The 24440-nt window shown below is 33.8% G+C and overlaps 1 protein-coding gene across 3 annotated transcripts in view; it reads right to left on the bottom strand.

The window, feature by feature from the left end:
- Positions 1 to 266: 266 nt before the first annotated feature.
- Positions 267 to 24440, bottom strand: part of MAL2 (mal, T cell differentiation protein 2) — a 33290-nt gene continuing 9116 nt past the window's right edge. For all 3 annotated transcript variants that reach the window (XM_074201445.1, XM_074201444.1, XM_074201446.1), the window contains 3 exons: positions 15975 to 16145; positions 8370 to 8525; positions 267 to 4493 (listed from right to left, as the gene is read on the bottom strand). In XM_074201445.1, the coding sequence (XP_074057546.1) occupies positions 4422 to 4493; positions 8370 to 8525; positions 15975 to 16145 (399 nt within the window). In that variant the 3' untranslated portion in view covers positions 267 to 4421. The remainder of the gene's footprint in view (positions 4494 to 8369; positions 8526 to 15974; positions 16146 to 24440) is intronic.

Here is a 24440-nt window from a genome sequence, read left to right as displayed (position 1 = left end):
GGGAGAAAAGTGCTTTGGAAACCTTTTAAGAATTATAAAATGTGCTGTTAGAGGCTTATGTGGGGAAAAGTAAATGAATGAGGAAATTCAAGTCAGCTGTTGTATTCTCTTCTGAGAACATTTTGAGAGGGACACTGACAAGCTGGGATATTATGAGATCACTAAGAACAAAAAAAAGAGATTGGAAAGCCTTGCTAGAATTGAAAGAATTTGGGATCCTTCTCCTAACAAACAGGTCTTTTCTTTTTTGAAGATGGGATAACTGACTATTTTTAAGGACTGTCATGTAAAAGAAGAATTGTACATGTTATGTGTGATTTCAGTGAACAGCATTAAGACCTGCTGTGATTAGTAATAGGGAAGCAAATTTTTGTCTCATCATAAGAAAGAACCTTCCTAAAAACTAATTAGTTGTTCAGTCTTTTCAGTCATGTTCATCTCTTCATAATCCCATTTGGATTTTTCATGGTAAAGATATTGAAACATTTTGCCATTTTATTTCCCAGCTCATTTTACAGATGAGGAAAGTGAGGCAAATAGGCTTATAACTTGCACAGGGTCAAACTGCAAGGAAGTGTCTGGGGCCAGATTAGGACGAAGAGTCTTTCTGACTCCAGGTCCACACTCTACCCTTCGAACCTTGACCAATCCCTAGAATATTAGGGATCTAGTAAGTGTTTGCTTACTGCCAACATCTTCCTAAACTTTAATTGGCTCAAAAGGTACACAACAGGGCTAAATAAATAAAGTCAGGGGTCTAAGATTGATTTATTTGCCAAAATTATAAAGCTTAAACCAAATTCTCAACTTTTGAAGCTTCTGTATCCTATTATTTTGCAATTCTAAACACAATGTGCTTTTAGTGCTCTCCTTTGAATTGCTGTAAACTATATTTTGGGGATTTTGTTTTAAAATTAAAATAGAGATTGATTCAACAGCAACAATTCTTGCCAGCTGGTAGAAAAGTAGCCATTTCCAAGTGTTAATTGTTCCCATGTGGCATTGGAGGTAAGTAGGCTGACACCCACATTAGAAGAGGATTTAGTAATATAAAATTAGTTTGAAAGGTTTGTGACAATCAGAAACTTAGGGATGGAGGTACCTTAGAGGGCAACTAGTTCAACCTGTAGATGAAAAATGCCCTCTATTATATGTAATGCAAATGATTGTACAGTCATTTATTTGAAAACATCCAAGGAGAGGAAATGTACCAAAGCCCATTCCACTTTTGGATAGCTAAAATTGATAGATTTTCTACTTTTCAAGCCTAAAATAACCTTTTTAACAATTTCTAGTGATCACTCTTATGTTGTGTCCTGGGAATAAGTACAGCATGCCTATTCCCTTTTCCATGAGACAATTCTTCATGTGTTTAAAAAGTTATCAATTTCTCCCAAGTCTTCTCAAAGCTAAATATTAAAATTCCTTCAACTGATCCCCACAGATGTTTACTCAAGGTCCTACTCCATCATCTGGACATTCTCCATACACAATATCATCTTAAATGGAATAATTAAGACTGACTACAATATTTTTATATGTTTCAGTAAGGACATAGTAGAATGGCATTGCCATCCCCATTTCAAGATATCATAGCACTGTTAATATAGCCTCAGTCTGCATTACCTCTTCTTGACTTGTCATATAATACTAATGGATCATATTAAGTTTGCAACCTACAAAGTCCTCAGGCTTTTTTTTCCTCAGATAAACTTTGAATTAGCACCTCCCCAGTTCATACTTTAAAGTTTACTTTGTGAGCCCAAGTATAGGATTTCACATTTATTCTTATAAAAAATAGATAATAAGGGGCAGCTAGGTGGCATAGTGGATAGAGCACTGGCCCTGGAGTCAGGAGAAACTGAGTTCAAATCTGACCTCAGACACTTAATAATTACCTAACTGTGTGGCCTTGGGCAAGTCACTTAACCCCAATGACTAGCAAAAACCTAAAAAAAAAATAGATAATAACAACAGTACTCTATGTACTATGTCGAATTTTCTAAATAAAATTTGCAAGGAGAAAGATTAGCAAATGAATACTTTATTAGAGATTCATAACACTTATAAAAGAAGTCTTATTTCATTATAGAATTACCAAGACATTAAAATCATCCAAACATTCTCCTTTTTTACAGTTTTAAGATGCACAATGAAGTTTTTAAATGCCATATTTTTTGTTCAAGTGTTTGTCATTCATTTCACAAATCTAGTATGCACTTTATCCACAGATATAAGTATTCACAGTAAAGATAAATGTTTAAACTTTGTTCTTAGCAATTTAAAAGCAATTCATTACAAAAGCACCTCCGAAACACTTTATTTCAAGAAAATTGTTTGATTTAATGTCACCAAGCACAGAACTCAGATGTCTTACTGGGAGAAAATAGGAGACACCAGAGCCAAATCTAGCCCACTTACTTCATACAATTCTAGCTAAAAGAGACTACATCCTTATGGCACAGTGTATAAATCTGTAATATATAATTCATAATACAAATGTGAATAAGTGGTGTACAAGTAGGAATGGCAGATTTTCAAAGAGGAGGGGAAGCTTCAGAAAAGACATATGTTAGTGTGATATATAAAGAGGATGGATTTCCATAAGTCATATACACAAATGAGTCACACTATAGTCATGCCACATATATTTCACATAAAACTGACTACAATTTACATGTTGACATATTGGGGCATTAGGAGAAATATGACTTGCCCTTTGATCAGCAACTACTCCAGAGCTGCCACCTTTTATGGCTAGCTTATGGTTTATGAGGTGGGTTGGCTATGTTGGCTTACTATTCACACTGTAAAAAAAATCTAACATGTGGCACCATTTGGGATAGTTTTAGTAAACACACAAAGGGTTGATGGGTATAAGGAATAAATGGTCTTATTCTAAAGGAATTTCTCTTAAGATTGGTTGGAAACACCTTATTGAAATTACATGGAGAGGGCTGTCATATAACTCACATAGGGTTCCCATTCAAGCCTTTTGTTCAGACATTTTGGCACCTTTTCAAAAATAACAAAGGTACATTGCAATCAATATTTGTATGACTCAACCAACAAAGGCTATATAAATATATATACACACATGTGCATATATAATATATAGAAACACATGTGTATACCTGTGGGTATATACATGTATATGTGCACATAAATGCATAAGCACATATTAATATATATACTAATATATACACATATGCACACATAAACATAATTTTTTTAAAAACCTAGCTTTTGCACATCTGTCATATTTCTATGGCAATATCAAAGCATCAAATTTTATAGACAGAATTGCTTTAAAAAAATCCATTCAAATTCAACTTCAGAAAAATAAAAAAAACTATTCAGAATAAAAGTAAACCATTTTGAAAAGTACCACATTCATGCACAAATATATTTACACAATACACTGAAACTTATGACATAAATAAAACTAAAAGAAAAAAAAAACTAAAGGAGCTAGATATCAGTTCCAGTGTGTTCATAAGTGAATGTGAAGGCCTCACTTTAACTTGGGGCAAGAGGAAAGAAGATTCCTTTGACAGAGAGTTATGGTTCATTTCATATATGAACTTTTCAAGTAACCAAAATAGTATCTTAAGTGTCTAGGAAAAATCATTGTATCTCCAACAGGAAAACAATTGACTGCCTAAAACCAAGAAACTATTAAGAGAAAGTAATGAGATTGAGTTCTATATATGGCTTGGGAAATAAGGCTTTTGAGTTATGCCTCCTATGTCTGGGTTTTCTAAAAATCTTATATACATGGGTTTTTAAATATGAGAGTGAGGCAAATATTCAATATCTGTTAAGTTTGAAGCAAACTTTGTAGGGAGACAAAAGTAGCATATAAAAAGAAATAAGGTCCAGGGGGTTCCAGTGACCATATATTTTTAAAAAGATACTTCTTAATAGCTAATATATACTCATATTAATAACTAGCATGTACTTGGTGCTTTAAGATTTAAATATAAGATCTCATTTGATACTCACAACAACTCTGTGAGACAAGAACTACAAATATCATTCCCATTTTACATAAGAGGCAACTAAGTGTCCAAGTAGTTAAGAGATTTTCCAATGATTACAAACTAGTAAGTATTGGAGGTGGGAATTCTAAATCCAAATCTCTTCAAGCTGCCTCTATCCATTGATTATCAGTTTTAAAGTGCAGGTTTCAAAGAATAAGAAGTCAACTTAACTGCAATGAAAGGCTCTTCATCTGTTAAAAGAGTTTTAAAAATAAATTCCATCTAGTATGTGGATGAAAATTTTTTTCCATAGAATGTCTCCATATACAAAAAGATTTTGGGAATGTATCACAACTAAAGCAATATGGTACCAAAACTGGTCTCACACATACAAATATACAAACTAAACAAGCATGGAGAGCTAATTTATCTGGAGTGTTATGGTCGCCATCTTCGTAAAGCCAGGGCCAGACTGCAACCGTAACAGGCTGTTGTTACAAAGGCAAAAATCTAAGAAGGAAAATTAATACATTAGAATTAACACTGTGGATTATAAAACAAAGAAACAATTTCATCAGATAGCATAAAGTCTGAGGTTACCTCCCTCCACTCAATACTTTTATATTTTCATCAAAGAATTATTGCTGTTCTTCTAAACTAGGAGCATTACCCTAGACCAGAAGCAGACAACAGCTGGCCTCAGGCCATTTGGTCTGGTACTGCCACGGCAACCACATGTGGGACTCAAAATTCAACAGATCTAGGAACTTTTAAGGGGTGAATTAAATGCTTGCTCAAAGATAGCAGGTGAATGACATTATAAATATCCAAATGGCCCTTAATAGACAAAAGACTCCCAACCCTGTCCAAGGACATCACTTCCAATTCAATTTTGTTTGTGCATTTTTATGTTGAGTGATATTTATATCTAATATATATGATAAAATTATATAGCCAATATAAGCTTTTTAAGAGCGTTCTTTAACATATAAATATCATAGGAAATTATGTTAGAAATGCTTACTTGTGATGCTCATTTTAAAATTTTTAATTAAATTTTCTTTTTTTTAATGATCAAGTATTTATTTTTCTTCCTTCTACCTTTCTCCCCCATTGGGTAAAAAAAAAAACCCTAAACATACTAACAAATATGCATAGTCAAGGAAAAGAATTCTTTATTAGCTAAGTCCAAAAAATATTCCTCATTGCGCATATTAGTTCATCCCATATTAGTCAGGAAAGTGGGTAACATTCTTCAACATCATCTTAAATTTTTAATAAGCAAATTGACTTATCTGAACAGACCAGTCTGAAATACATTTTTCAAACACATTTTACAATCAAGCTGATTCTTTCTGAACTCAATTACAATAGTTGTGGCTTTTAAAAGCAATACTCAGTCTACCCTCATTTTTCTCTTATTAAAATTATTATTTTAAATAATTTTCACATTTGTGAATGACCATTCGGGTAAACATTTGATCATTTTTTGGTCTTCTGAATGTTTGTCCCATTCCCATCTCTGCACAAAAACAAAACAAAACAACTTTAAATACCCAGTCAACATATTGAAAGATTCACTAGGAAAGTTTCATCTATTTATCCAAGGTGGAGAACAGCTGTCAAAATTCTGTTGAATATCAAATTATTTCTCTTAAAAAGGGTAAACTGTTCTAGGGCTGAACAAAGGCAACCCACATAAATGAATCATCAAGTTATCGCTTTCCTAGATTTGTGTGGGAATACCATATGTATATGCTGGGCCCTACAGAATACTAAGTATTCAGCTTGATTCCCCAAAGTACTTATGTATGACCTACATTACATAAGTACTTGGAATTGAATTAGGTATCGAGGTAAGTGCATGGCCTCTATCTCTGAGCAGTTAAAGTTATGTTACATAAATTGGTTTTTAAAATATTTATCATATAGCTACTCATTCAAAGGATTTTTGTGGGCACTGAGACTACCAATTTGAAGAAGACAATTCTTACCATCAAGCTGACAATCCACTTAGGAAAGATTAAGGGCATGATGACTTCGTACAAAAGTGTTACAACAAACAAAACATGATGCAGGGAAAAGAGAGCTCTAGACAAAGAGTTTTGTGAAAGGCAAGACACATAAGCTAACTTTTGAAGGAAAAGAAAGACTATAACTGGCAGGAATGAGGGATAAATACAATGAAGGTAAATGTACAGAGATGGGAGGGCATAGGATAGCCAATAGAAGTTTATTTGTTCTCAAAGGGTAATATGAAACAAGATTGGAAAAGTTCACTGAAGTCAAACTATGGAGATCCTTCAATTTTAGACCCTGGGCTCTATTTTATCCTGTAGGTAATAGGAATACAATTAAGGGTTTTGTTCAAGGAAGTGACATAACAACAACTAGAATTTATACATCTCCTTAAAACTTTTTTAGCACCTCACATATCATTATTTTACTTGAGGTGATCTGTGGTAGGTTTAGACTTGTGCATTAGAAAAGATTATTTGAGCTACTATGCAATTCATAGCAATCAAGTATTGCCTGAAAAATATATTGAGGAAACTGATATCAGAATAACTGATGATATCAGAATCCTTCTTACCTCTATAATTAAAGACATTTTATTGGTTATTGAACAGAAAGGATTTTTCCTACCTTGGTAAAATGAAGAGCAATCTGATGTAATCCAAATGGGCAAAAATATATGGATAAGAGTCTTTAATTTCTGTTTCATTATCTCTTCCTCTCTCCTGATTTCTTTCTCTCTGCCTACTAATAAACTCAGGTCAATCTAATTATTGGAAAATCTTCCCTAGTCCCTTCCACCTCTCCAAGCCTGGATAAGGAATATTCTATACTTTTATTGACTTCTATAACACTTAGTCCTCTACACACTACAATTTAGTTTCATTGTACTGAAGTTACTCTCTCCATTGTCATCATTGTCCATCATCATCATCACCATCATTATCTTCATCATAATTGCTAGCATTTATACAGGGCATGTTTGCAAAATGCTTTCCATGTTATTTAATGTAATCAATTGTTTCCTAGTTGACACAATCCATGAGTAATTTCTTGGGTCTTCACTTTCCTGAACTTTTTTCCTACCATTAGACATTGTATTCTACCTCTCCTTTGGCTTCCATGTCTATCTAATTCTTCCTTCTGAGTCTCCTCTTAGGTATTCTTTTTCCTTCACTCTCTTTTCATTTACTTTAGTCTCTCACCACTGTCATCTCCTCTACTCCCATAGCTTTAATTCTTATCACTCTATGAATAATTCCCAAATTTCTATATCTAGCCCCAATTTTAACCCTAAGGCTCCAGACCTATTTTTCCAATTCTGGGACATTTCTAACTAGATGTTTGATCCCTGAAACTCAACTCAGCCGTAAACTGAACTTACTAATTGCTCAACAATAACTACCCCCTTCTAAATTCATTCTGTTAATTGGCACTGCCATCCTCCCATTGATTCAGGCTTAAAAATCTAATTCATCTTTTGCTTATTCCTCTTCCTTGCTGCCCATATCCAATCCTTTGTGATTTCTTACTTCCATTCTCTAACAATCTAGCTAGGGCCTTCATCTGCTCTTCACAAAGATTATATTAATAATTTTCAAGCTGGAGTCCTTGTTTTCAGTCTTTTGCTGATGCAATTTGTCCATCATACTGCTTTCTAATCTTTATAATCCAAACACGCTAGATAGACATTCTGGAAAAATTGGTCTTGTACTAGCCATTTCCTGATCTCCTTCTTTTCTTGTCTACTCTGGGTGCATTCACATAGCTCACCTATCCTTTATGTCAGAAAATGATTTCCTTTCACAAATTTTTATTGAAAGCCCTCCTTTCCTTCAAAGTCCAGCTGGAAATCAAAACTACCGATTGTCATTCTTATCTACCCTCTCTTTTTAAAACTTTTATAAACCCAATTTTGGCAGTCGAGGAATGACATGATATTTTTTTCCAATAAAATAACCTCTTGTTTTGTATTCATCAATATTACATTTTCATGGTCCCAATTAATGTATATTTGTAGAGGGAGAAAGAGAAGTGAAAAAGAGATCTAGAAGTGAGAAATAAACAGATTGGCTCAATGTATATAAAAGAGGTGATGTCGGAAATGAATGAAGATCTAAAATATCCCTTGACAAGACAATTTAGAATCAAATTTCTTGAATATTAAATATGACTCTAATATGCCCCTATCCCTCAAACTATGCTAATAGCTAAAATCCTGACACAAATCCCATAAAAATGACAGAAAACATCCACTTCTCTGGAAATAAAAGCAAAATTAATTTTTCCCTACGTTATTTAAATTAGGGAATATTAAGGTCCCAAATAGGGAGGGACATGGCTAAAGAGGAAATAACAATTGGCACTTACCGTAGCTGCTACATTTATATTGTACTGGTTGTCATTCAAAAGGGTCTGTACATTCAGAGTCACATTACACTTTAAGTTGTGCAGAGAAGTAGCTGCTGCTTCCAACAGAAAAGCTCCAAAGTAAAAAACGAACACAATAAAATGATAACCAAAGTCCTAAAGGGAAGAACAAAAAAATTAAATAACAAAGGTTTGAATTAGGCATAAATTCCTTTTTCTCTTATCTTCTCTGGCATCATTCATTCAAGAATATCTTTTCTAGGGGTGGCTAGGTGGCACAGTAGATCAAGCACTGGACCAGGAGTCAGGAGGACCTGAGTTCAAATTCAGCCTCAGACACTTAATAATTACCTAGCTATGTGGCCTTGGGCCAGCCACTTAACCCCATTGCTTTGCCAAAAAATAAAAGAATATCTTTTCTGTGTACTGAGGTGAGTCTGGGCTTCTAGTTATAGTGACAGGTCCTCCTAGTCTGGGAAACCTTTTGACTATGGTTGTGGTGAAATATCTGCAGTTCATTGCCCAACTGAGCTAAGGTTGGAGAAGCTATTACAAAAGTGTCCACAGGGTGATGATACCACAGTTGCAAAGCACCTAAGTTATAAAGGGAGTGGGCTCTATGTTAGTGGATGGAACTCTGATAGAAAAAATTAATTTCATTTAAGTATTCATGTAGTCACCTTCATTTGAAGCACCATGTTATATTGGAAAGGTCACTGAACTTAGACCTGTCTGGGTCCTATCTTAGATATTTATTAGTTATAGTATTTTAAGGTCTGCAAAGTACTCAACATATATAAATTTACTGATTCTAACAGTAATCCTATCATGTAGATTATATTATTATCCCCATTTTTCTGATGAGGAAACTGGAAAACAGAGAAGTTAAGTAATTTTTTCAGGGTTATACAACTATTAAGTATCTGAGGCATAATTTCAACTCAGTCTTCCTGATTCTCAAGACCCACTGTGCCATCTAGCTTCTAAAATTCTCAGAGAGTGGGAGGAATCACTTAACCCTTCTGTGCCTTATTTCCTTATTTATAAAATGAAAGAAAGGCATTCTATGGACTCTTCAGTTCAGAACCTACAAAACTATGATATGTGGTGTATTGAAATGGAGATGTAGGAAGAACCAAGGAATAATCTATGCAACCTTAATTTTGTAATTTACTTTCAATAAAATAGCAATACTTAAGACTTTGTGAAATAAAATATCACTAATCTATCCTGATATTCCATAAAGTAACCAAGGAAAATCACTAAAAATAGTCTTAGACAAAGAGTTTATTTTTATCTGAAAAGTAAGGGTCTTAGACTAAATTATCTTTAAATTCCCTTTGGTTTTAAAGTCTATGATCTTATAAATACCCAATTATTTTAGAAAATTTCATATATTCTTGGAATGTCTGAACAAATCCATTAAATATATATTGCTAAAATATGTTAATATAGCAAAACACTATTATTATTTATTAACAATACTACATGATATATGGGTTATGATTGTGATGGGAATAGTACTGTACTATAAGAAATGATGAGCCAGATGTTCTCAGAAAACTTGGAAAGGCTTTATATGAGCTGATGCAAAGTGAAGTGAGCAGAACTAAGAGAACATTGTATGTAATAATAGCAATACTGTATGAGGATCAACTATGAACAACTTAACTATTCTCAGCAATATGATCCAAAAATTCTGAAAAACTTATGATGAAAAATGCTATTCATCTCCAGAGAAAGAATTCATTGAGGAAGTTTTAATGTACATCTTTCTTTCTTGGTCTGTGTTTCCTTTCAAATGTGACTAATAGGAAAATACATTTTGCCTGAATGCAGATATACAGCCCATGTCAAATTACCTACCTTATCAATGAGAGGGAAGGGAGGGAGAAAATTTGCAACTTAAAATTTTTTTAAAAATGATAAAAATTGCTTTTAGGAAAAATAATAAAAAATACTACATGATATAAAATTGTACCACCTTATGTCAAAGCAAATGGTTCACTAAAGATGATCTCAAATTTCAGGAATCCAGTTCTTAAGATTATAGTCAGTTACTAAAAATAGTATCATGCTCCATGATTCTTCACTTAATAGACTGAGATCTTGACTCCACCAAAGTTTTCTTTAAAGGAATGTTTTTTCATTTTCTAAATTACCTTTCATAATGCAATTTACTGCACTGAATGTTTTAAAAAACTCTGGCTACTTTCTAAGTTAGGTCTTAACTAAATTTCTAGCAATATGCTCATGTTAATTCATGAAAAAAACCACTCTGTATCAATTTCTTTGCACTAGAGCTGATTAAGAAAATGGGGTGGCTACTGTTTTTCTGGCACAGTAAATATGATTCTGGGATTGAAATTAGGAAGATCTTAATTAAAATCCAGCCTTAGATACTTACCAACTTTGTGACCTTGTGGTTAATCTTGTTTGACTTAGTTTCCTCATTTGTAAAAACCACTTGGACAAGGAAACAGCAAACCACTCCAGTAACTTTGCCAAGAAAACCCCAAATAGGGCCATGAAGAATAACACACAAATGACATGGGCAAATACGATAATTGTTTCTGGATCAGATAACCCTTAAGGTTTTTTTTTTTCTCTTCAATGATTCTAGTAAAATAGTTCTCAATAGAGTCAATCTAAGAAATAAGTGATATGAGCTCCTGAATGGACAGTCTCAAGTCATGGTCACCAAGAAGGTTGTCACCTTTGAAATTCTTTTTTTTTTTATTTTTTTGGTTTTTATAAGGCAGTGGGGTTAAGTGACTTGCCCAAAGTCACACAGCTAGGTAATTATTAAGTGTCCAAGGTGGCATTTGTACTCAGGTCCTCCTGATGCTAGGGCTGGTGCTCTATCCACTGCACAACCTTGATTCCCCATGAAACTCACTTTCTATGTCCAAATTTAATATTTTTTTGTATCCTACTCATTTCTCTATGGAAGTATGTAGGGGAAAATTACTCGGTTTTGTCTCTGTTGATTTTCCCTTCCATTAACCTTTTCTCCACCTTCCTTTTTGAAGTAACAATTTCACTCTTGACCTCAGAAAAACCTTTAAATGTTCTATATATTAAATTAGAATAACATAATATGCAAAATTCCTTAATTAAATCTATTTAGTTATTACCATTTGTGGTTAAAATAAACCTTTATTTTTGGATAAGCCATTTTCCTTAGAAATTATTCTTATTCTAAAAATGTTCTTTAACAAGAGAATTAAAAACAAATATACAGACACACTACATCCACTTAGCAAAATTAGGTAAATCAAAGTTGTTCCCCATCCCTCAATCATACTACAAAACATAAACCCACAAAAAATAAAAGTATTCTTTTCCCCCTCTTTGGATAGACAGGTATTTAAATATATATTTTGTCTAGTCATTCAAAAAGCATTTATTTAAATTCCTGACTATGAAGCTAACTATGCTAAGTACTGGGATGAACACAATGATTAAAAAGACCCTCTTCCCCATTTTATGGGACTCATAATCCAGTAATCATCTTATTTTCAACTCTGCCAATTCTAATTGTTTTTCAGATGACTGGTGAAAGAAAACCAGCACGGAAATCATTTATGGGTTATATTTTAAAAAATAAGCAAAAAAAGGGATGAAAATGTGAATTCAACTCTATATTAAAAGGGAATTGTTCTAATCACTGTTTAGGTTTCCAAAAATGGTGATTCTTAGATTGGCTCTATTGAAAACCATTTTACTAGAATCATAGAAGAAGAAAAACCTGAGGGATTATCTGATCCAGAAAATTAGGGTACCCTTCAAATGTGACATATTGAGAATCATCAATTTCAGAGTTGTCAGGGACTACAGTAGCCACCAAATAATTTTTTACTATGTGAAAACCTCAGATGAGGGAAAAACAAGTCTCCTTCTGTAGGTAATCTATTCTGCTTTTGGACTCTATTTCTTAGTAAATTTTTACTCATTTTACTTCTTTGTGGCTTCTACGCACTGCTCTGAGTTTTGCCCTCTTTCAGAATCTAAACAGAACAGTCAGATCTCTTATATGTGATATCTCTTCAAAATACTTGAAGGTAGCTGTCTTCAGATATCCCCCCACCCTTTGCATTTTCTCTATGGTAAACACCCCTAATTTCTTCAACTGTTAGATATTCATATAGCTTGGACCTAACATCCTCTACCCTCCTGCTCTCCTTTAGAGCAGGAATTCTTGATAAAGCGTTCACAAATTTAAAACAAAATTGTATTTTAATGTAAAATTGATTACTTTTGTGGTACTATGTATTTTATTTTATGCACTTAAAAAACCGTATTCTGAAGAGACCATAGGCTTTATCAGAATGCCAAAGGGAGCCATCTCACACACACAGATACACAGAACACATAGACACACAGACAGACACACAGATTCTGCCCCAAAATACACAATCTTGCTCCACACACCCAAGGGGCTATCACAGCAGAAAATAATTTAGGAGGTTTTTGATCAACACATGCAGGATGCAGTAATTAAAAGTGATGCCTATCTCATAGCTACTCCACAGAACTTGTGCAACAATAGGAATCTACCTAGCACAAGGTGTCCATTAATGTGTTTCAAAAGGAAGGCCATTTGAACAGAAGCTACTTTCAAAGACACTTTGAATAAGCTAAGAATTGCAAAGTAAATGAAAGGAAAATCTAAATGGGGCAGGCATTCAATAAACTCAAGGATTTCAAAATCAGGGATCAGTTTGTGGCATTTAGGCCAAGTATTACAAAACAGTGTTGTGAGTATCAATTAAATCATAAGATCATAGATTTTTGTAGTGAAATGGATCTTAAGAGGTCACCCAGTCTAATTCCCTTATTTTGGAATTGAGGGAGTTGAGGCCCAAGAAGGTTAATGGATTGAATTGAGACTAGAATCTATATTTCCTGACTCTTTTTTTTTGCTTTTTTTTAAAGTTTTTTTTTTTTTTTTGCAAGGCAAATGGGATTAAGTGGCTTGCCCAAGGCCACACAGCTAGGTAATTATTAAGCCTCTGAGGCAAGATTTGAACTCAGGTACTCCTGACTCCAGGGCAGGTACTCTATCCACTGCATACCTAGCCGTCCCATATTTCCTGACTCTCAATTCAGTGCTATATGAGACTAAGTTAATGCCTGGCTTCATTTTGATTAATGTGTACTGCTAATGACAAATAATTCAGTTTAAAGTTTGAAAACTGCTGCTCACATATCAAATCAGGGGCAATTATGCAAGTGTGATTATGCCCGTTCTAAACCTGCAAACAGTGAAATTCAAAAGATAATATGTGACTTCTTCCTGGGATAAGAAAGGACAAATTCAGTATTCAAACACCATTCTTTTGATTCCAAATTCAGCATTAAATTTATTCATCCAGGTTGTTTCCTTGACAAATACTGATACAAAATATAGATTAGTCCAGTCTCTCTTTATAGCATATAGAAGGGAATGTTAGTCACTCAAAGATGTTTCTGATCATCTAATTTACATGATAGGTTTTAAAAAATATATTATTTTATTCATCTGAAAATTAAAATGGCATTCTCCAGTCCAGACAGCTGACTATCCATTTTCTGTCTCTTTCCCTTTGCCACCCTACCTGAATGGAATGTACTTCTTTCTCTTATTTGCCTTAAAGAATTCCCTATTTCCTCAAGAGGTAACTCAAGCATATCCTTCTACCTTGAAATTTTTCCTGACTTTTTGCCACCCCAAATGAAGGTGTCCTTTCTCCCTTCTAATAATTTTGTATTCATTTTGGCTATAGTTACACTGTATGTGTGTGTGTGGGGGGGTATGGATTTATATATGTGTGTATATGTCCTCTGTCTGTCTCTCAGTCTCCCACAAAAGAATGTAAACTCTCTGAGAGTGTAGTTCATTTTTGGTGGGTATCTCCAGAAAAAAAGTTAGGTGGCACAGTGGATAGAGTACTAGATCTTGAGTCACGAAGACTTTAAAGAAGATTTCAAATTTGACCTCAAGACATGCAGTAACTTTGTGACCCTGGACAAGTTCCTTAACCCTATTTGTCTAATTTCCTTATCTGTAAAATTAGCAGGAGACAAATGGCAAAAAATCTTTGCCATGAAAACTCTAAATGGAGTCACAGAAAGTTGGATACAAGTGAAATGACTGAACAACAATAAACTCCCGAACCTAACATATGGTGGGTATTTGATATTGTTCTTATTAACAGATCAATCTATATATGACTCATCCATATACTCAAAAATTCTTCAAAGGATTGAATTTAAAATTATGTGTTTTTTTCTTGGGTTCAACTGCTAATCATATTCTAGATTACATTCTATTTGTTAAGTGATTATTTTGATTACATTGGATAATAAACTGCTGCCTCCTTTAAAAGAATCTCCAAACCTAGTTTCTATTCCTGAACCAAACTTTTACTGTAATTGAAAAAAGAAAAATACACAAGGCTGACATTTATATAAACTTTATGCATGTTTTGTATATAACTTACATGCTAATTTTCATAGATTATGGAAATAGTTTGCCAGTGCCATTGTAAATTCAGAGGCAACATAATATATAGGAATGACCACTAGTTTTAGCATTACTTAACAGTTATGTAGTTGTGCATGACTTTATATATATATATATATATATATATATATATATATATATATATATATATATGTAATGAGTATCATATTTCTTTCCTTCTCAATGTGTGGGGAAGGGGAGGAAGAGGGGAGAGAATTTGAAAATGAAAATAAAAATGAAATTTAAAAAGCAAAAATAAATGAATATAAAAAATTTGTGTAATCTTAGGTTACAAACTAAGCCCCAGCTCAGAATATCTACTCTACGTAATATGAGATAATGGACATGAAAATACTTTAAAAGGTATAAAGCATAAATTCCAACTGTCTTGTTTTTATTAGTGGTAAAAGACAGATGTTTCCTATATCTAACCAAAGCCTGAGTTGCTGAAGTTTGGTCTTTGGTAATTGATCTTTTTATATGGCAGACACACTGCACAGATTTTAACCATTAGGTATTCCTTTGACTCTCTTAAAAAAAAACATAAAGAAAACTAGGTTACTCTATTATTATAATAGGAATTTTGGAAATAACTACAAAGTTATCTGCTCTTTTCTAGGAATTTGAATATATTGCAAAGGACCATGTGTATTAAATTTCAGAAGAGATTTTTGATACTCAATTATGGGCAAAAATTTTAATAAAAATAAAATTAAAGAAATTTTGCAATCCACCCAAAGCAAGAATTTAATAGCCCTATTGGAATCATTTACTATCCAAAGTAAAGTAAAACAGAGTAAAGGTAATTTTATACAGGAAAGAAGAGAAGTACTCTTTTGCTTAGAATATAAGAAGCAGTGGGATCTGCAAAGCTAAGATAATATGTTAGAGCATCTTTTCCAATGAACTTGACACTTAATTACTTATTTCAATAGATACCAAAGATGAGAGAATATGGATAAGACAAATTCAGACTCAATATAAAGTACTTTGCAAACCTTAAAAGACTATATAAATATTTTTTATTCTTATCAAAACTTCCAAATTTATATTAAATTATTCATATTTTATATATACATTAAAATGTGTTCTCTTACCAAGAAGTTCCAATTGGCATCAATTCTATTCACCATGCCTGAAAGGAACACACAAAGGAAGAGGAGGGAAAAGAAAAACGCTGTCACTGACACAAACATCACCCATCCTTGTAGCAGAGGTAGAGGTACATTGGAGGATGCTACCAAAATCCAGACAAGTCCTCCAAATAGCTGCAAAAAAATAAAAAAGAAATGTTCATAAGTCAAAAGGCATTTGTAATCCATATTTAGTTGCCCTTTCACACATATATGTTTCCAGAGGTGCTGTAGTCAAGTCCAAATGGTTCTTGAGAACAAACTGTTAAATTGTCACTGTTTCATCATAAGAACAGTGAAAGACTGATCACTGGGTGAAAGGGAATAAGCATTTATATAGAGTCCATGTGCCAGGCAATGCTGAACACTTTACAGATATTATCTCATTTTATCCTCAACATAACCCTAGGTATACTGTTTTGTCTTTGTTTTACAATTGAGAAAACTGAGGCAAAAAGAAGTCAAGTGACCTGCCCAGGGTCACTCACTAGTAAGTGTCTGAGTCCATATTTGAATGCAGTTCTTTTTTGACTTCAGGCCCAGTACTCTTATCTACTATTCCAAGTAGCTGATGCATATTTATACCTTGGAAATTGGCAGTTGTTAAACAACTATTTTGCTGATAGTCTAGACTTAAGAAAATATTGGTAATGCAGATTTAACTTAAAAGTGTGCCATGAGTTTTCAGAGAGCTGGTTGTGAAACATTTAGCAGCACAATCATTTCCTTAGCTAAACAGAAACTATTCCAGAAGCAGGACTGTTTTTTTAGACTTTTGTAAATCCTTTTTCTTTTATTTAAATCCCATACTTAGTATAGTGGTTTGCACATGGTACTTGTTTAATGAAGTTTTTTTTTTTTTGATGAATGAGAAAAGGGGAAATTACTGTTTATACAATAATGTAGTGAATTAGCCTAAAAATCATTTAACTATATAAGTACTTAAGAAAGTGTGACAAATAGATACAAAATAAAACACATTTCCCAATAAAGCTATAGTAATCTAATTTAATTATCATGCCAATAATACCAACATATAAAACCTTAGTACACCCACACTTAAAATTAATTTGGAAAGAATGACTGACCTAGACCAAATGAAGACTGGGATAAATAATATAAGTGGCAAAGATTTAATGACATTTGGGGGAACATTTTTTGATCCCTGAGAATGCCAGAACAAATTGCTCTTTATCTATATGTGCATTTTTGTAGAAATATATACACATATGTGGTTGCTGAATATAATTACAATCTTACAGTATTATAAGAAAATACAAACAAAATGAAAAGACAAACATTGGATTTTTTTAAAAGCAAAGGGAAAAACAAAGAGAAAAAAGTGCCTTAAAAATATATGTCCCTGATTACGCACAAAGGGCAACAAAAATGTGCATACCCTTTGATCCAGCAGTACCACTACTGGGTCCATACCCTGAAGAGATTATGAAAAAGGGTAAAAACATCACTTGTACAAAAATAATCATAGCAGCTCTGTTTGTGGTGGCAAAGAATTGGAAGTTAAGTGAATGTCCTTCAATTGGGGAAATGGCTTAACAAACTATGGTTTATGTATGTCATGGAACACTATTATTGTTCTATTAGAAACCAGGAGGATGGGAATTCAGGGGAAACCTGGAAGGACTTGCATGAATTGATGTTAGCGAGATGAACAGAACCAGAAAAACACTGTACACCCTAACAGCAACTTTAATGGACTTGCTCATTCCATCAGTGCAACAATCAGGTACAATTTTGGGATATCTGTGCTGGAAAATACCATCTGCATCCAGAGAAAGAATCATGGAGTTTGAACAAAGACTAAAGACTATTACCTTTAATTAAAAAAAAACCATTATCTTATTATGTAATTTTGCTACATCTTATACTTTATTTTTTTTTCCTTAAGAATATTATTTCTCTGTCATCACATTCAACAATGTATACCATGGAAACAATGTAAAGACTAAGAGACTACCTTCTGTGGGGGGTGGGGGTGGGGGGAGGGAAGCAAAATTAGGGGAAAAATTGTAATACTCAAAATAAAATCTTTCAAATATATTTATAATGTCCATGGACCTTGATCTCTGTAAAGGCTCAGAGAAAAGTATCTTAATATCACTTCTTTGAAGTCAAATTTGTTCTTTATAATTGGACAACATTTAGTTTTGATAGTGTGGCTACACTTTTACATTCAACCTGGCGATCAGGTCCCCAGAGAACAACTGCTTCTTCTAAGAAGAGCCCTGAGGAACTAGGACTTGTGTTCTATCACTTATAGCTCCAAAACACTCACAAATGGGCTTCCTTATAAAGATTGTTGACTGAGTTCTATCAGTCAGCCAAATTTAGTGTTTAGAAAAAGAATACTTTATTAAAATGATACAATAATGATGACTGGAACGAAACATGTCCCCAATACTATGTGATTCACTTTGTTCATGAATACATAGAGACCAGGGTTCTAACTTAGAAAGTACATGTGAAAGAGGAGAAACTAGTAGCTCTAAGCTTCTGGAAATCCTTTTCTCCCCTTAATGAGATACTTATGAATTTCCCCTGAGGGATGAAGGTGAGACAAGGTTTCTTGTTAGATACTTTCTAGACTTTCCTCATTGTGTCTATTTATCTTTAATACCTCATACAAAAATTGCCACCAGTCATGCTATGACAAGGATACTACTCAGAAGCCAATGAAAAACTCCAAATATGGTCTTCCTCTGAGCAAGAGAGATAAGGAGACTCTCCTCTCCCACTCTCCTCTCCAAATTATTCCCTGAGTTGGGCTGTCAGTTTTCCACCATATGAAAACCATTTCATCTTGCTTGTTGGTTTTATATAAGTCCACATAAAGTGACTTGACCAAACTGAAAAAAAAATAACTTCCTATGCAGCATAACTCCATTCCATCTACAGCTTTCAAGGAACTTTTAAACTGATCAGTCTAAATCCGTCTAAAGCCTTTGACTTTGCACCTAGACTAAAGCAAAACATTAACTGATTAATATCATTAATTTTAAGATGATTGTTTTTTATTCACTGGTTCAATGCCTCCATTAGATGATATTTTCCTGGCTTTGTTTTCTTTGTATCAGCCCATATAAGTCTTTCCTTACTTCTCTATATTCATTATGTTTCTAAGATTAAATTATATTTATATATAGCAATTTGTTCAACTATCCTCAGTGATCAGTTTTCAAAAACCTTTAAAAGAATAGATGACTCAAGATGATAATGGCAGAAAGACAAAGAGGAATATAGCAATTAATTTAGGTTTTATTTAAATTACAGAATCTAAAATTAGAAGAGACTTCAGGGGGGGTCTTTCCTGTTCTCTGTTCCCTAGACATTTTAAGAAGAAAATACTCTGCATAATGGTGGTTTCCCTGATGTTTTTTTTTTGGGGGGGGTAAGGCAAATGGGGTTAAGTGGCTTGCCTAAGGCCACACAGCTAGGTAATTATTAAGTGTCTTAGACCAGATTTGAACCCAGGTACTCTTGACTCCAGGGCCGGTGCTTTGTCCATTACTCCACCTAGCCACCCCTAGGTTTCCCTGATGGAAAGATGAAAAGGGGGCAGTAGTTATTAATTTTACAGTTGGAAGGAACATTTGCCACCATATACTCCAATTTCCTCATTTTATAGATAAAGAAAAAAAGACCCAGAAAGTAGAGATGACTTAGAAAATTCTATGCAAAAAGTTAAACAAAAAACACTCAATTCTGTGTCAAAGCACTGTGCTAAACACTGGGGACACAGACAAAAACATACCATACCCACTGTCAAGGAACACACATTTTAATGGGGAGTAAGGTTAATAAGTAGTAAATAAATGTTTCAATCCAAGGGCTTTGACATCAAATACATTGCTAATATACTACACTATGCTTCTGTAAGTAATTCTGTACAGATTACATCTTCAATTCATACAATTGATTAAAGGGCATAGAACACACAAGGTCCTGCTGTAACCTGCTATTTACTGATTCTAATAAAATATATAACTCAGTAAGAGAAAGCAGTCTTAAAGTTACAAAAAATTGTCTCCCTTGCATATAATAAAATCATGCAAGACTTTATAGATACAACCACAAAATAACTTTTTTTCCAATAATCCTCTGACTACAGTTATTAAGTAAACAGAAAAGAGAAATATAGGTTCATTAAAGTGACTCTAGCTAGCATTGTGATAGATGTCTTATACATAAATTCAAATGGAAGAGGTTCTCAAAAAAAAAAAAACCCATTCAAGAATGTTGTAGATGACATTGTATTTATGGCTCTGTGTCTTAGAACACTAGATTCTCTTTAATGAGCCACTCAAAAGAGACTGATTTAACAATACAGAAAAAGTCAAGTGAGTTAAGAATAACATTTGCTTATTTTATAATATGCAGTTGGGTGGGAAGTCTATTGAGTTAAGTTTATTAGTACATTTATCTTGCTCAGACTGTGCAGATAGACAATGAACTGAGTCCAAAAGTGAATAGGGAGAAAAATTGTAGATGGAATTTCAGTCATTGGGTAATGCTTTTAGTGATTCTAAGGTATACTCTTTCATTCAAATGATATATCATTCAAATGATAACTTAAAATAACAATACTATCCTGTGACACTATATGTTTGTGAATCATGGAACCTCATAATCTCTCTAAAGATGGCCCAAAGGACAATGAAAGATGCATGGTGAATATGAGTAGGATGAAGTATATGACTAATGACTTGAAGGCAAAAAGTGGTATAAAATATACCCTCTAGATGCATGCTGTTATGATTTCTAGCACACTGCCTGGCCCCTTTCAACCATCTTTTCATTAATTCAGCAAGCATTTATTAAGTTCATGCTATGCTTTATGCATGGTGCCAGGAGTTCAAATGAAATAGCCCCACTCCTCAAGGAGCTTACAACTTCTGTATAGGAATCTGCTTCTTTCAGAAGGAAGGAGAAAGGACATAGAAGACTAAAGGTTATTTTTGTTCTAGATATTGAAATGGCCTAAAAAATCTATCACCTTTAAGTCTCTCCATTCTTAAATTGGTTGGTTTGCAGTTGTCAGACTTAGGTCTGTCACCAGAAGTGAGGCATCTGAAGATTTTTGTGCAGGTATGAAAGATTTAAGTATCACAAAATCAACTTCAAAAATAAAATGAAGAGAAATCAACCAATTCTCACTTGAAAGGCAGGCTTTTTTAAAATCTTATTTAAGTGACTCACGGGTTCCCCAAAAGCATATTTAATCTTTCCTACCACCCACTCAGGGATCCATCAAAGAAACTGGATGTGCTTCTATTAAAAAAGCCCTGTGCACCTTGGGATGGCTTAATAAGAATTTGATTGATTAAAAACATAATCCCCATGCTACAACAGTATGCTATAACTGGAGGTCATCTTAAAGTTCTACCTTTACTAGTACAGCTTTTGCAGTTAGGCTGAGGCCAGGTTTAAGAATAGTTCCTACTCTGGGATCCAATTTCCTTATTTTATTAGTGGCACAAACAAGGTTGCATGGCCACTCAGTCTTTTAGTACCACCTTTATAATTTTTCCATTTACTACACTGTCCTCCAGGTGTTCATCTCAGAAATTGACTTTTAATAAATAATATGCACTTAGACTGGAACCTCTTCCTGATGAGCTCAGAGCATGTTATGGTCATAAATACAACCATGTTAGTAATATTTCCTGTTTCATGGAAATGGATCTAGTGGCATCCCTGTTTTCACAAGAAAAATAAAAATAAATGTGAATAGCCAAAAGCTCCCAAACAGTGGCAGAAAAGGAGAGGATATGAGGACAAGCACAAAGTAGATATTTTCTCTTGGACCTTAAAACCCTTATTTGCCACTTTGGGTTTACAATTCCCCTATCAATTTAGGCTATCACTGATAAGTATGAGAGAGATTTTAGGTGGGGATTCTAAACCTTTTTTGCGTGTGTCACAGGCCCCTTTAAGGCAGTCCACTAAAACCTATGGACCCCTTTCAAATAGTTTAAGTACATAAAATAAAATATATAGGATTGTAAAGGAAATTAAGGTTAGGGAAAATGATTAATTTTTTCAACTGAATTCACAAATCCCCTGAAATTTATCCACACAATAAGGATTTGGGGGACAGTTTATAAAGTAAAAGACTTTTTTTTGCTTTCCTCTGACCTTATGATTTCATTTATTATCTACATTTCCCCCAATTCTATACCTCTAAAATTCTAGAAAGATGGGCCCTATAAATCACAGCACCTGCTCTCAAGGTTGTTGTGAGTACTAAATGAGATAATAATTATAAAGAGCTTAGCACTGGAATCAACAAATAAGTATTGTATAAATGCTAGCTGTTTATTATTATTGTTACCTGTGGTATTCTAGATTATATGCCTTATTAATTATAGCAGCTGCCTCATTGTGTTGTTGTGAGGATCAAATGAGTTAACATAACTAAAGCTTTGTAAACTAACGAAAGGCTTGACTCTAGCACCTACTCCTAATTTCCCTTAGGAGAGCTCATGATTCCTAATCTGCATCCATAGAATTAATATGCATTAAATCACACTTAAATTATGGCTTTACAATTTACAAAGCACTTTCTTCATAAAATCCCTTTGATGAATTAGTGAATATATTATTTCTTCATTTTACGGAAGAGGAAAGTAGGACCTTGGTACCAATGTTCATAAATATCTAACGTGAGAAATGAACCCACATTTCCTGACTTCACAAGCCAGTGGTCTTTCTGATATTCCACACTGCGGTATTTTTCAATATTGTTAATAAGGAACAAGTAAAGTAAGGCTTCCAGGTCTTTAAAGGTAGAATCACTCATAAGCAATAACAAGAGTTAATAGTGCTTTCCCTGGGGACACGAGTGGGATCGGTCACAGGAAAAACATGAAATGATTGTATTTCAATCTGGCTGGACCTGCTGTTGCATGAGAAGGCCCAAATCCCCAAGACCTAGAATCTAATCACTTCAGCTCTGATGATATACAAACTGCCAGCAGAGCACCTCAATAACATGGCTATTGGTTTTCTCTGAGGAGAATTGACCTTTAGAAGAAATAGGCTTGAGTACCTAACTTCACTTTGTAATGATCTACTTTCACTTAAGTGACTCAGGTTGTAAAAGCTTTCCCCAAGAAACTAATCTAATTTATGATTTTATGGTCTCAAACAATTTTCATTGCACAACATTTTATGTTTTGGGTCTTTGTGCTATGGACAGCCACTGGCATACTTAAAGGGAGTTGCCTGAAGGAGTTCCTCTCTTCTCCCCAGGAAACTAAGAAAGTTTTTCTTTACCAAGAATTTGTACAGAATTTTACATACATGTATATATCTGTATGCATATGTATATGTTGGTGTGCATGTGTGTATATGTGTGTATATATACACACATATAAACACACTCTGTGGTGGGATTTAGTGGGTTGCCACTGGTTTGGCAGAACCAATACCTAATTTTATGTTGAGTTCAATGAAATGGTTGTTAAGTTATTTGAATCCCACAAATGCATATATAAATATTTTACATATATATATATATATATTCATATGTGTGTGTGTGTGTGTGTTTAGTTATGAGGGTAGAAAATTGGAAAAAAAAGCATCACTGTGATAAACATGAATTAAAGATTTAGGACATCTTGGTTGAATTTTCAAACACCTCCTCCTTGTATTCCATTCCTCTCTGGCCAGAAGGGCCCTCCTTACATTCTTCTTTCTAAATCCTTTCCAAGATTATATTCATTTCCTCATCAATTCTTTTCTCATAGTCATAGCTCTTTAGATTTATCTAAGCATTTCCTAACCAATGATTCTCTGACACTTGTAACATACTAAATGAAGTCTTCCTTCTGTCACTACTTCATGGAAGACTTAAGCTTCCTTAAAAGCAGTTTGGGGGCCTACTACATAAAGTCTATCATGATTCCCTTAGCTATTAGTACTTCTTTCTTGAAATTACACTGTATCACTTCTCCTAGCAGAATGTAAGCAATTTCTTGATTTTGTATTTCAATTGATTAGCTAATCAAAGGATTAGCCTTACCAAAACCATATTTTATTATTAGTTGAATTTGGCTAAATTGCTGAAAAATGATCATGCAATCCTTGAGCTCTTAGACAATCATTGTCTAGTTTTGGTCAGCTCTAATAGCTACTCAGCTTTTTTCTGATATCAAGTCTAAACCTCATCCTCTAACTCTTTTGAGAGGTTATTATTTAGTAAACACACACACACACACACACACACACACACACACACACACACACACACACACATACACGACAAGGAGCACAACTTAAAAATGAGCCCTGTCCAAAAAAAAGTGTATTTCTAAAGGAAAATGCATGCTTCTTCCATCATAGTATTTAATTCCTAGACCAGTCTGTGAAAATTTATTAAATTCACAGTTTCCACCCCCTGAAATATAG

Source organism: Macrotis lagotis, chromosome X (assembly GCF_037893015.1).
Source record: "Macrotis lagotis isolate mMagLag1 chromosome X, bilby.v1.9.chrom.fasta, whole genome shotgun sequence".
In the NCBI taxonomy this organism is placed as follows: domain Eukaryota; kingdom Metazoa; phylum Chordata; class Mammalia; order Peramelemorphia; family Peramelidae; genus Macrotis; species Macrotis lagotis.
The sequence above is the reverse complement of the archived record's forward strand: the minus strand, read 5'-3'. Positions and strand labels throughout refer to the sequence as shown.